Source organism: Schistocerca cancellata, chromosome 2, assembly GCF_023864275.1.
Source record: "Schistocerca cancellata isolate TAMUIC-IGC-003103 chromosome 2, iqSchCanc2.1, whole genome shotgun sequence".
Classification (NCBI taxonomy): Eukaryota; Metazoa; Arthropoda; class Insecta; order Orthoptera; family Acrididae; genus Schistocerca; species Schistocerca cancellata.
Genome location: NC_064627.1, coordinates 436,269,984 through 436,283,568, shown reverse-complemented (window position 1 = coordinate 436,283,568; position 13,585 = coordinate 436,269,984). Strand labels below are relative to the sequence as shown.

The following is a 13,585-nucleotide window of genomic DNA, read 5'->3' as shown; positions in this document are numbered from 1 at the left end:
ATATAAATGAATGAAATTTTCAGAGGCTATGTATAACATAAAAAGTCAACTCTGGTACTACATTCATTAATATTCCCCCATTAGGAAGTCCACAAAAAATATTTTCTGCAGAAAAAACTTAATATTTTTGTTAATAAATTTAAAAACGTATTTCTTAAAAACTATAGAATGGATAAAGTAGATTTTAGTGCAGTTGACTCTATTATCATCATGTAACATACAGTAAAAGTATTAAGGTAGTGCAACAAATCGTTTTTTCATAAATGGGTCAAATGCTTGCCTAAATTAACATGGGTTAGATAGGCAGGGTGTGGTCCCCTTATTGTGCTTAAAAAACGCTAAACGCGGAAGGATATGGACACATTTTACAATACTGTGTGCTACTTACAGTAGAGAAACAGTTCGGGAACGATCCTTGTATCAGCATGACAGTTCACCTTGTCATAAACCAGCATTTGTCTGGCAATGGTCTGAGGACAAAAGAATTCGTAAAGTGGAAAATCCTGCCCGAAGTTCCGACCTGAACCTAATGGGACCCGATTGGGATTAACTAGAAACTGATCGTTATAATACATCATGTCAATTATCATTCATATTATTGGAAGTGAGGTGCTACCGAAGATGTTAAAAATTAAGTGTTCATATAAAGCAGAACTGAATAAGTTGTCTAAAGAATAGGTGAACACGCAAATCTATGTAAGCTTTAGGTTTAGTGGGATTTGTGCTACGCAAATCAGGAATACTGGCGCATGAAGAAGCTATAGAAGGGGAAAAGGCTAGAATATTAGAAAGAGATTACAAAGGACGTTGCGAATGGTGGTTATGTAGAGATGAAAAGATTAGCAAAAAAGTTGGGACGAGATAGGAAAAGGAGGTGCACAGCTTTAAACCAGACAAGAGACTGATGTAAAATAGAAGACAGAATAGCACGAACACATTATTTTGTTCTGGAGCGAAAATGATACACAATCCCCTGGTTACAATGCGGTGTCCACAAAGTAAAGCTTGATCAATACACTGACACAGCACTATTGTCAAACTGTGATGGGATGGTAGAAAAGTTCTCGGCGGGAGAACAGAAGCAATTATATTTTCAGGTTAAAGTCTTTCACTTAGTCCAAGTTCATTTAATAAGTAGTTATAGTTTCTGATGCTGGAAAGGCGGTGATACTAATGAATGATAGGGGTGCAGCTTGCTGCGTCTCTTCCACAAACTGACTTGCTTACCATTCGTAAGAAAACAAAAGATTTTGGTCACACTAGTAAACTGATGGGTCTGGAACCTGCCCTGTGGATGTTTCTTCTCGATTTAATTAGATATTACTGTCTTATTGTCGTCGAAGTGATCGCTAAGACACCAGCATTGAAAAAGAATTGATTGCTTAATAAATTTCGCTCAATTTGGTGTTTAGCCTCTGGGCACTTAACTATGGTTCCGTGTTTTGCTGCTAGAGGTTATGTTCCGTTCTTCGCATCATCCTCTAGGTCCTTTCCGTGGATTGGGAGGTCTTTGGCATGATAAGGCAGCAACGTTTGCATCTGTGTTACATGTTAATGTCTAGCCACAAACCTTGACGATACTGACGTGTAGGCCATAGTCATGGTGCAGTCTGACTGTGCACAGGTTATCGTCAATTCGTAAATTCTGCGTCACATCTTTGAAGTTGTAAGCAGATAGTGAATGTGCTAACGGGATTGCGATAAAGAGTGAAACAAACTTCGGGTGCATAGCATTGTTCTAGAAACTGATTGTTTGTGACCATATTCCCTTGTCTCAAAGCACATATACTCTGTTTGGAATTACTTCAGGCTTCACAGCGATGTAGGAAGTAATGGGGCGGGGATCTCGCGGGTGGCCGGCACGCTCTCAGCCAATTCCACGAGACTTGCTAACCAGACGCGCTTCCCAAAGATCCACCGTTACCACTATATTTCCGCTTTGCATTAGGCTTTGTATTCATTTACACAGATATCCAGTGCGATCATTCTGTCCGCGCTGTAATTTGTTTTTCATCTCTTACGGTTGCGGTAGTTACCACTTTTTTTGATTTACTGTTGTTCGTTGTACAATTTATCAAATGTTATGAGTACAAACGTTCGGCGTCGTTTGGTTGGGGATTGATGTAAAAGGTCGGTCGAGAGAAAATTCACGCGTCACGTGTCTAACTTGAGAAAAATAGCACAAAAAAGGCAATGGAAGGTCACTTATCTTTGTTAACAAGGCAAGCGACAGAACCGATGTAGATTTGAATATACAGAAGAACAATGTTGAGAAAATTGACAAAGAAACGTACGAGAATGAAGAGGGACCTACAGATTCATTGAATGTGGGAAACCTTGTGAAAAACATTGTATAAATAAATGGATTATTAAAATACGGGGAGACCCAAGAGTCCGTCAACATTTGAAAATTCAATGCTTCACGGTACAATGTAGGTAGAGAGCTAAAAATTGACAGACAGTGTTAAAATGAGATAGAGTTTTATTTAAACAAAAAAGTGCACAAGATGACCAACAGACGGCGATTCATATAAGCAACAACTAGCATAACAATTGATTTTTAACAAAGACGATGTTCTTTATAACATATGTTCAACATGTCGACCGTCATTCATCAACAATACCTATAATCGAGGGACAATGTTGCGGACAGCAGTGTACGGCATATCAGGAGGTATGGCATCGGATGTTATCTTGTAATATCTCTAATGGGGTCGGACGGTCACGGTAAACTTGCGATTTCAGGTAAACCCACAATCAATAATCACACGGATGCGGTCAGAGGACTTGAGAGGCCAAGCTCGACGTAAGTAGCTGCTCAATACGCGAACCTCAAAAAACAATATGCGCAAGAGATCTTTGAAAGGTGTAGCATTATGGGACGGAGAGCTATCCTGCATAGAAGTCGTACCTTCCAGCAGGTGTTTAACAACCAGCTAGGGAACGATGCATACCTCGCAGCCGTCACGCAGACAGTTTGGAAAGCAGCACCTCGCATTTCCTTGAAGACAACGGGTTCGATGACGACTTATGTGGTAAACCCACACAACACCGTGACTGTCTCGTCATGGAATGGGATTTCCACGAAGTTCCAGGATTTTCGGTAGCACAGATTCTGCAGTAATGGGTGTTCTCATGCGGCGTCTCTGACGTATTGATGTCCAGCGCCATCTGTTCGCCGGTTTTTGCACTAGTTTTCGGTTTCAATAAAACCTCAAGTCATTTCAGGCATACGTTTCAAGTTTTACCTCTCTATCTACAATATTCCCTGAATCAGTGAATTTTGAAATTTTAACGGACTTTTGTGTCTCCATGTAGATTCATTATGTTTGCGATATCTCATGTTTATGATTATATCGCAGAAAACAACGTTTGATAGTTGACATATCATCACCGTTAAGGAAGCAGGTATTGACATATCATCACCGTTAAGGAAGCAGGTATTTTTCAAGCCAGTATTACATCGTTATTTACGGTTCTGCACAAGCTGAACTCTCACGATGAACGTTTCTTTGGCCATAGACTGTCGACAGAGAGAGATGATATATCCACGATGCTGATTATAAAATATAATACCAGATTAATTATAGATCTAACAGTCTGTTTCTCGTAACAAAGTGCAACGCGAACGCTATCCTCCTGGCGCGCGAGTACAGAACTACGTATCACATTTAACCCAAGGTATCTCGTGTTAGAAATATCCGACAGGGTTCCGGTCTGGAGCAGATGGAAATATGATTTATTCTTATCGTTCGCATACTGTGCACACCTATTTTCAATAATACAAATAAGTCTCTCACTTATCGAAATTTCACTAATGTCTGCAGGAAAAGCAACTGGTAAACTTTTTGTGAATCATCTTAAAAATCTGCTGTACTAAATAAAACTATAACAAAAAATAGGGCTAGGCTTGCGGAACACGCTGACGCCAGTTCCATATTTGCACAATGAATAGTTTGCGATTTTGAGCGAGTTTAATGAAACGAAAGACCACACGCTTGTCCCGTGTGACATGTGGTAACTTTGTTCCAAGCCTCCTTGTGCACCAGGGTGTTTACGACCCGGGACAACCGGGAAATCCGGGAAAAACCCAGGAATTTATTCATACGGTAGAAAACCGGGAAAAGCCCGGGAATTTTTCGGAATTCCGGGAATTTTTGTAACTTTGACTGGTAAGAACTGATTCTCTAGCACAGAATGTTACTCTGTCCTGCTACTAGAGACAGCAGTAAAATACAAATGAGAGGAAAAAAAAACTTAAGTGACAAAGGAAATGCGCCATCTACAACAAAACACCGTGCACGCAGAAGCGTCTGCAAACAGCAAAAATATGTCAAAGGCCGTATGGCGAAGACTATGTAACACTTCGTAACAATAAACTGCTTGCTATGAGTAGAGCTCCTATAGGAGCCTTAGCTATGAGCGTGACGTCACAATTGTTCACATTAGGTTCGTTTGACCAGTTGCCAGCGGGCGCATGCGCAGTTGACTCGCGTATGAGCAGTACCTTCTCCCGCTTCTCCCTACTTGAAGTGTAGCTGTTAGCTGTATCGGCAGTAGCAGGAAGCAGCCAGACGCAAAAGAGAAAATTTTGTCTCGCGCGCCCTAACTGCCAGATTCGCACATGCGCAGAGGTGATTGAGTTCTAGTGGGGAGGGGGTTAATTTCCACGTGACCCCTGTTTGCGTTAAGTGATTTCGCTGTTTCCTCATCGTTTACAGCTCCCACGTCAAATGAAAACAAAACGGATTTCTGTGGCCGGGAGCTATCAAGTGAATTAAAATACATTCACATGATTGGTTCAAATGGCTCTGAGCACTATGGGACTTAACATCTATGGTCATCAGTCCCCTAGAACTTAGAACTACTTAAACCTAACTAACCTAAGGACAGCACACAACACCCAGCCATCACGAGGCAGAGAAAATCCCTGACCCCGCCGGGAATCGAACCCGGGAACCCGGGCGTGGGAAGCGAGAACGCTACCGCACGACCACGAGATGCGGGCCATTCACATGATTACGGAGGACAAAAATATATTATTAGTTCAGTTTTCTGATTTTATTTCCAAGTTATTAGCAATCAAGCATTAATCGCCTTGCAGAACAATGAAGTTATTTTTGCAAGTTTGCTAAAGAAATTTGGCTTTATTAATCTTTGTGCTGAGACAATTATTTTATTTGAAACGAAGTGTTTCATTTCACAGTATTGGCTAGTTCCAATTGTTCGTTGAATTTCAAGTGCACGTTATCATTTTCTGCCATGTATGTTATTATGCCATAATAAAGAACCGAAAATGAGATCGTACGGTACTGGTACCCCAATAAAATTTACATCCCAAAAACCACAGTGAAAAGCTTAATATTAGATGGGACCTACTTCATTGTGAATCTGGAAAAAAGCAATGTGCACTTGGAGCCGAATTATGGTTTACGAAAATCCGATGCTCTTGGAGTATCCTCTGATGCCCTGTTTCTTTTATGGTGTAATGTAAGCTCTCTTAGTGCTTTATACATACGAGCATAGGGCTTCCTACACCAATGCAACTGCGCACGCGCAATAATGCCAGTTTTCTGGCGCTCCCTGGCAACTGCTAAATCGAACCTATTTGTAACAGTCTCCGGATAGTATTGCGAACAGTGATTCGAGAAGCTGTACTTTCAGAGTAAATTTCTTTTTGCGCGAGATGAATTATGTTACGCCGGCCGCGGCGGTCTAGCGGTTCTAGGCGCTCAGTCCGGAGCCGCGCGACTGCTACGGTCGCAGGTTCGAATCCTGCCTCGGGCATGGACGTGTGTGATGTCTTTCGGTTAGTTAAGTTTAAGTAGTTCTAAGTTCTAGGGGACTGATGACCATAGATGTTAAGTCCCATAGTGCTCAGAGCCATTTGAACCATTTTTGAATTATGTTACGTGTGAGAAAGTGGTATGAATTTCTAAATCACAGAGCGTTTAAAACTGAACACTTTGAGGACCAGCCACTTACAAGAATTTCGAGCCCAGAAGACCAGACATTTATGTCATAATTTTAAATTTACTAGCACATTTGTGTGATGTATCTTAAAGTATTACATATGCAAAATAAGACCAATATTAAATGTGAAAGCTTAGCTTCTTTTGTAACATGTTAATCTTGGAGACCAATGTTATACGTGAAAGCATAGCTTTTCTTGTAGCTATACTATGTAATTAATGTAAACCATTAACTTTTCCTCTTTGTGTGTTCGCGCTACGTAAGAGTATCTTGCTATTGGCTGACTATAATACATGTCCTATGCTCTGAATATATGCTGTCATCGGCTGACGAGATCACGTGGCATGAGATACATCAAAGGACAAAAGGACATCGCAATCTCGATTTCAACGCTCCGGAAACTAACGCGCTGTGTTTGTTGCAATTCGAATTTATACTTTCGTAATACGAAAATACGCAGCGTATATGTTGCTGCACATCAAATGTCTTTTCAAAACATCTCCTTATTTTTTCATTAAAAGTCTTTCCAAAACTTCTCTCTCCCATCTTTTTTTCCGGGAAGTTCTACGCCATTGTATAAAACGTTAACCATTCAAGGGATTGATAAGTTTTGCAGTTCCGACGGACAAATCTACGGAAAAACTATTGTGACTTAGCACGGAAAAAGTGTATTTCCGCCCAGGAAAAAGCTTATTTTTTAAACGGGGTCCGGGAAAATCCAGGAATAATCCGTGAATTTTTATTCCTTGTCCCCGTATACACCCTGTGCGCCTACCGGAGTTTGAGTCCTAAAGTAATTATCAACAAAGTTTAGTATGCCATCTGTCTAATATTGAACCCGAGTGGCTTACGGTCGGTGTGGGGTTGTTTGCGAGAGGTTCAGCTGCAACTGCCAGAAGAGAGTACTCACTGTTTGACGATTTCGGTGCGCGAAAGCGGCGGCTCGAGGCGGCCGGCGGCGGCGGCGGCGACGGCGGCGGAGGCGGCAGGCGGTTCGCCGGTGGCCGAGGCGCCGGACCCGCAGGCAGAGGACACGGTCAAGGTGGCCGCCGGCGTGGCCGGGGGCGCGCCGCCGCAGCCGGGGGCGGGCCCGGGGGCCGAGGCGGCGGTGGAGGCGGGCGCGGAGGCGGAGGTGGAGGCGCACGAGGAGGCGGGCGTCGCGGACCGGCGCGGCGCCGGCTGCGGGTCACAGCCTGCAACACCGCGCCACACTCACAGTCGGAGGTCGGCAGGCTCCGCCGTCAGAGAACTCCATTTTCAAAACGAGAATGCTCAACTGCTTACAACAGCTTCAACAAGTTATCGGCGAAGTTGTGCTCGTACCAGTATACAGCCATACACGAAAGGTAGGGGTGAGTTTGTGTTAGGCAAATCCAACACCTTCCATGAAAACCCAGACATGATAGCAAATCCGGCAGTACGTCACATAGCTCCAAATAAATCCTGACATTAAATTAACCAAAGTAATACGATCAGCGAGTGAGCAAATGGAATACCACAGACTAACAAAAGAACGCCTAAATGCATGTCATACCTTCCCACCGTGAAACAGACGCAGTTCCGAGGGGAGAAACGAGAACAGAAGCCGAGAGCAGAGTCGTGTAAGCTAGAAGGCCCTACGATAAGGGACGGACACTCACACCGCCGGCCGATCGCGAAGAGCAGCCCCCAGCCCATGTTAAAAGTTAGAGCCCTCCAGAAGAACACTACAAATCTTACGATAACGCTAAAAGGGCCACACCAGCTGCAAGTTTTAGCGTGAGACTATACGCGTCTCTGTTACGTAGCAAGCATTAAAAACATTGCCCCACCACGAAAAGTATAACGTTTCTCATTGGATGGACAGAATTTTTGTAGGTGGAGCTTAAGGTTAACATTGAGACCCTGATTCTTAAACCCACTTCAGTAAATTGTGGTAAAGAGAAGTTAGAGAGTGGCTATCGAGACAGCGAGGTGTGTGGAGCTGTGCCGCCCACTGACCCTGACACTGCCTATAGTCCGTGAGACGAGTGATTGGTACTGACAGTTCCGGCGGGCAGACGGCGCTGTTGCCGAACGTGGCTCACAGCACACGGCGCCCTGTCTGCTACACGCATTCTCTAGCAGCAGAAATAAAAGCGAGACAAAATACAAGTCGTATTGGTACGCGTGAATTTATTTAAAGTTGATGATTGAAATATATTAACCCGAAAACTGATAAGAGCTATTTAGTACAAGTATCTAAGATGCTGAAACATAATAAAGTTATTTGTTAAACTTCACAACTGAAATGAAAACTATTTTCGCAAGTTGTTGAACATTAGCAGTTTTGGTTTCCATTGTTAAGTATTAGCATTACTAATTTGTTCTACTGCTGCAGTTCTCTTCACAACCTGAACAACAGGAATTAAGGGCCCACCTTTGTCCTTTTCTTTCTCAAAGTAATCCCTCACAGAGCACACGAATTCACGGGCCTGGGTGTGTAGCACACTTTTCTTCCTCCGTTTCACTTCTTGTGTTGGGCTGGTACTAACCGCCGCACTAGACATTGTTTACAACGAAACATAAACAAAGAAACACTAAAAACAACAAAAACGAAATAAACTGCGAATTCAACTTCAGACAAACGACGAACGACCGCACCGCCTGCACGCGAGACACTGGTAAGTTTCATAAGCGCGCGCGACCGGGTTTCAGAGCGGCAACGTGGCCCTTGCTACCCGCTCAAAGTCAGGCCGTCATTGGCTGCCTGCCTGCGGTCGCTAGGCAACGGAAAGACGCTACCGAGCTGTCAATAACAAAGACTCGTCTCCCAGACTATAACCACCGACAAGGTAATGAACGCTCGCGATGCCACATAAGAGCGCATAAGGCTTACCTCAGAACTGCAGAAGTCTCATCTGTTACATACCCTTTTTACGTAATACTAGTGTAGATCGTCAATTAAACTTTGTGCTATTCACATCAAGAAGTTAAAATCTGAAACATGATGATTTTTCTGTTATATAATTATTCAGAAGCCGCATCAGCCACTGTAATTTACGACAAGTTAAATAAGTAATTAAAGATAATTGAGGGTCACTGTAGACCATTTTGATAGTTTTCTCTTCTATGAAACTTAGCTTAAACCTAGATCATAGATGTGATATGGCATGGGTCATCCTTCGATCCATTGTAGAACTTGGAAACCCATTCAGGGAATATTCGTTCACATTTTTTGTTGAACACAGTTAGTTTTTATAATCCTGTATTAAAATATTTCCTTTTTTATAGTGCAATTTATAAAGCATGTTTTCTGAGTAGAATAAAAATTCCAATGGTAAACTTCACTGCTTTTTCGACGTTATTTTACCAGCTAACTAAAAATAGGAAAGCCTTGAACCCCTTCCACTAAATTTAGTTAGTATTAAGATTCTTTTACAGGGAGTGCAGTGGAGCTGACGCTGAAATCATTAAGTATTTGATTATATCATCGCTAGTCTCACTGAACTCTTCTGAACTCTACATGTCATGTGTGATCTGGCGTCTCCTTACCAGCAACAGGTCCCAGGTTCAAACTAGTCAATTCCCTAAGAAACACGCTCAGAGCGTCGTTGCGCGAAAGTGGTAGGGAGACACGATTTAGAACAAACAGACACCACGCAGAATGTAAGAAGTTTCGACATACATTGTACCAGTGTGAGGTAGTGGTTGTGGTTGTAGTAGTGTATACCCCTGAGAGGCAAAAATTAAAGTCTCTGTGATCGAAAAGCAGAGTGAGGCTCCCTATGCAATCATGCGAATTTACTTTTGAAAGGTAATGAAACAATTACGCAATGGATAACGTGTTATTAAATCTGAATTTAACAGAGGTAGGCCCACCTCCAAACGTTAAGTCATGCATAAAATACACGGGTCAACCACCACACAATCCTTCCGCAAATTTGAATGCTGGGCCATCAACAAGTGTGAGCGTGCGAATCATTCAACGAAACATCATCGCTATGGGCTTTCGGAGCCGAAGGCCCACTCTTGTACCCTTGATGACTGCACGACACAAAGCTTTACGCCTCGCCTGAGCCCGTCGACACCAACGTTGGACTGTTGATGACTGGAAACATGCTGCCTGGTCACGTCTGAAATTGTGTCGAGCGGCTAGACATGTACGGGTATGGAGACAACCTCATGACTCCACGAACTCTGCACGCCAGCAGGAGACTGTTCCAACTGGTGGAGGCTCTGTAATAGTGTGGGGCGTTCGCAGTTGGGGTACGTCTAGATATGACTCTGGTAGGTGACACGTACTTAAGCATCCTATCTGATCACCTTCATCCATTCACACCCATTGTTCATTCCGACGGACTTGGGCAATTCCAGTAGGACAATGCGACAACTCACACGTCCAGAATTGATACAGAGTGGCTCCAGGAACACTCTTCTGAGTTTAAACACTTCCGATGGCCACCAAACTGCCCAGAGATGAACGTATCTGGGTTGCCTTGCAACATGCTATTCAGAAGAAATCTTCACCCCCTCGTACTCTTACGGAATTATGGACAGCCCTGCAGGATTCACGGTGTCAGTTCCCTCCAGCACTACTTCAAACGTTAGTCGAGTCCGTGCTACGTCGTGTTGCGGCATTTCTGCGTGCTCGCGGGACCCTACACGATGTTGGGCGTGTGCACCAGTTTATTTCGCTCTTCAGTGTATAAGATATGCTCCTTATTTCGTTTGATGCGCATTCAAGTGGGAAAACCTTCAATAATATGTGAATGAATGCAGAGTTCAAGAAACGACTATGTTTAGCTCCAATCTTGGTACCGATTTTGGGATCGCGTTATGAATATTGCCAATGATCAAGCGAAAAGCGTATCAGAAAGTGCTGATGAAAAGCGAACTTTGAAGAGCAAACACCGTTGAAAGATTCAATATGAATCTTGCAAATTAAACAACTAACTACAGTCATCAATTACCGCAACAACAAACTCAACAAAGTTAAGAAATACTGCGTCTCCTGAATTATATGACGCAAAAGCATTGCTGACCAAATCGTATCAAATAACTTCTAGTACTCGTGCATGCGTGTGTGCCGGCCACGTACGGCAGTCAACAGCGCTCGTGACTCATCTGCACGTGCATGGCCTACGAGGCTGCAGCAAGACCGTCGTTCTTGGTGTCTCTCTGTCAAACTTCTAACTTCTCCCCAGGTTTGGAAAAGCTCCAAGTCTTATACCAATGACGATAATACTTCCGAGAATCACGCCACTTTCTTTTTTAAATAAAGGAGAGATTCCTTCGCGTAGCCATCACGTCTTCGCATGAACACTTGCTAGCCGTCCGATACGTTACCCCGTGTCGTTTTAATAAGGCCAGACCAGAGCTGGGGAAACAGCATGGGTGGACGCAGCTTCGTCCCTGGTGCCCACTTTCAACTACACATTTATGGCTGTGGCGAAGATCGGTTGCTTGCTTCCTTCCGTCCTCTCTCTCTCTCTGCTTCACTGTTGTGGTGAAAAGTGGAAAAATACAGCTTGTTACAAACAGAAGTGCGCAGCTGATTCAATTCGTAGCTTGACTGTAGGCAATATGTGGAGTTAGACATGCATTTTACAAGCAGTAATACGAATTATGGAAAGAACATCTCAGTTACCCATTCATTATGTTGATGGACCTGGCGAGTACTGTGAGAGCATGAAAGTATGAATAAAATATGTAGGGTTTTCATCGTTGCTAGCGATATAGTTAATACTTATTTCAAAATATATTATAACGCAAGGTGGGCCAGGAGGAAAGGGACAATCAAAACGTTCCTATTTGAGGGCGTTGCTGCAGCGTATGTGCAACGTAGCGCGACATAGATGCTGGTATATAACGACCGACATGTAGGCAAGGGACTACTGTTGCATTTGATCCTTTCTGACACACGTGCACTACTGTGGAAACGTAAACTATGGCGACTTTATTACAAAATGAGTCCAAAAAGGACCAAAATGATGACATTCTTTTCTTGGGTGCCGAAAATCCATAGAAGAATGAAGAATGTGTATGGGGCAGCATGCCTATGGAAAACCACCGTTGTGCAACTGTGTGCCAAATTCCGTGCGAAAAGTGGTACTGCTGAGTCATTATAACGCACGTCCCCATATCACAAATGTCGTAACGCAGACGTTACGCCAACTCAAGTGGGAGACACTCGAGCACCTTCCTCATAATCCTTACAGTGCCGTTATCACGTCTTCAGTCCTTTAAAAAAGGCCTTGAAGGGTCGACGATTTCTGTCGGAAGAGTATGTGGAGCAGGCAGTTAAGGACTTCTTCACGCAGCAGGACACAGTGTTTTACCAAACGGTTATCTACAATCTGGTGCATCAGTGACGTGATTGCCTCAGTGCCCACAGCGATTTTGTCTGACTGGCATAACGATTCTGTGCTGTATGGCCTTCGAACGGAAACTTCTCGATCGCCCCTTTTAATTTTGTGGCTTTATAATTTCGTGGTTTGATCAAGACGACAATGCCTCTGTTCCCAGTCTGCGTTTTCTCAATTTTTTTACATTTCAGGAGGAACAATCACGCTGGTAACCAAAATTGAGTGCTTTATTTTCATTTTATATTCAGCACACTGTGTGCCTATAACCTCCTGTCCTAAACATAGATGACGGCTACATTGAATAAATGTGAATGTAATTACAGCTCACGCGACTGGGTGAATTCAGGTGGAAGTTCTTGGTTTAACCTTGTATTAGCAGCCAGGGAAGATAGTTGAATGTAATCTTCAAAGCCGGCCCTACCGGCGACTCGTTTCTGCAGACCCGTGCGCTAAGGACAACGGGTTGCAACTTTGGAAGTTGAATAGAGTGGAAAATTTTGAGGTGAAGGAACCAGGTGTTGTTCTTCCTGTTTGCTGACTGGAAGAGTCACCTGCTACCACTGCCAAATTCACCTTGGTCCGTCCCCTCATAGTTTCTTCTATCTCTGTACGTAGACGGGAGGCAATACAGATTTGAGACAGGTTACCGAGGTGTAGACGAGACGGGGTAGCAGAGCGGTCGGCATTCCGTAGCGACTTTAGGTACGATGTGCTGTTTATGCACGTACTTGAGAGTTGATTTTTGGATGGGAGTTAGTTCAGTTTTGAGTTAGAATTCTCTAGAACGATCGACCTCATTCGCTACGAACAGTGCGAGAATCTCACGAGTGATATTTCTGCAACCGTTTTATTTAGATTCAGGTGGAACCGAACAAGTTCTTTAATCAGCCATGATTCACTTCACTCACTGTGTGCCCAGTTAACTTTCATGATTCTCTTTGGTGCGAGGCACAAGTCGGGTTTGACGATTCAGTCATTACTGGATAATGGTCAGCTTTGCTTTCGGGTACTCTACGAATAAAACAGGTGAGAATTTTAGGTATCTTAACCACAAGTCTCAGACGCTTGGAACAAATTTATAAGCAAATAACAAACATTACGTAAATAAACCTTATCTTCGTGTGTGAGCCGTTGCGCGTCCGTGTTATGTTCCTTAGCCAACCAAGTTATTACCGATTAATGATGATCGTTACGCTGTTACGGTTTGTTTATAAGGAACCATATTGTTAGGATTTAGTGTGTGTACCATGTTATAGGAATTTCAGGAGTACCCTCCACCTTTGTTT

General features: G+C 43.3%; 1 protein-coding gene across 1 annotated transcript in view; it reads right to left on the bottom strand.

Annotated features, from left to right (window-relative positions):
• LOC126154805 (inactive rhomboid protein 1) overlaps positions 1-13,585 on the bottom strand; it is a 378,989-nt gene that overhangs the window by 350,404 nt on the left and 15,000 nt on the right. The window contains exon 2 of the mRNA XM_049916186.1: positions 6,884-7,166. Coding sequence (XP_049772143.1) covers positions 6,884-7,166 — 283 coding nt within the window. The remainder of the gene's footprint in view (positions 1-6,883; positions 7,167-13,585) is intronic.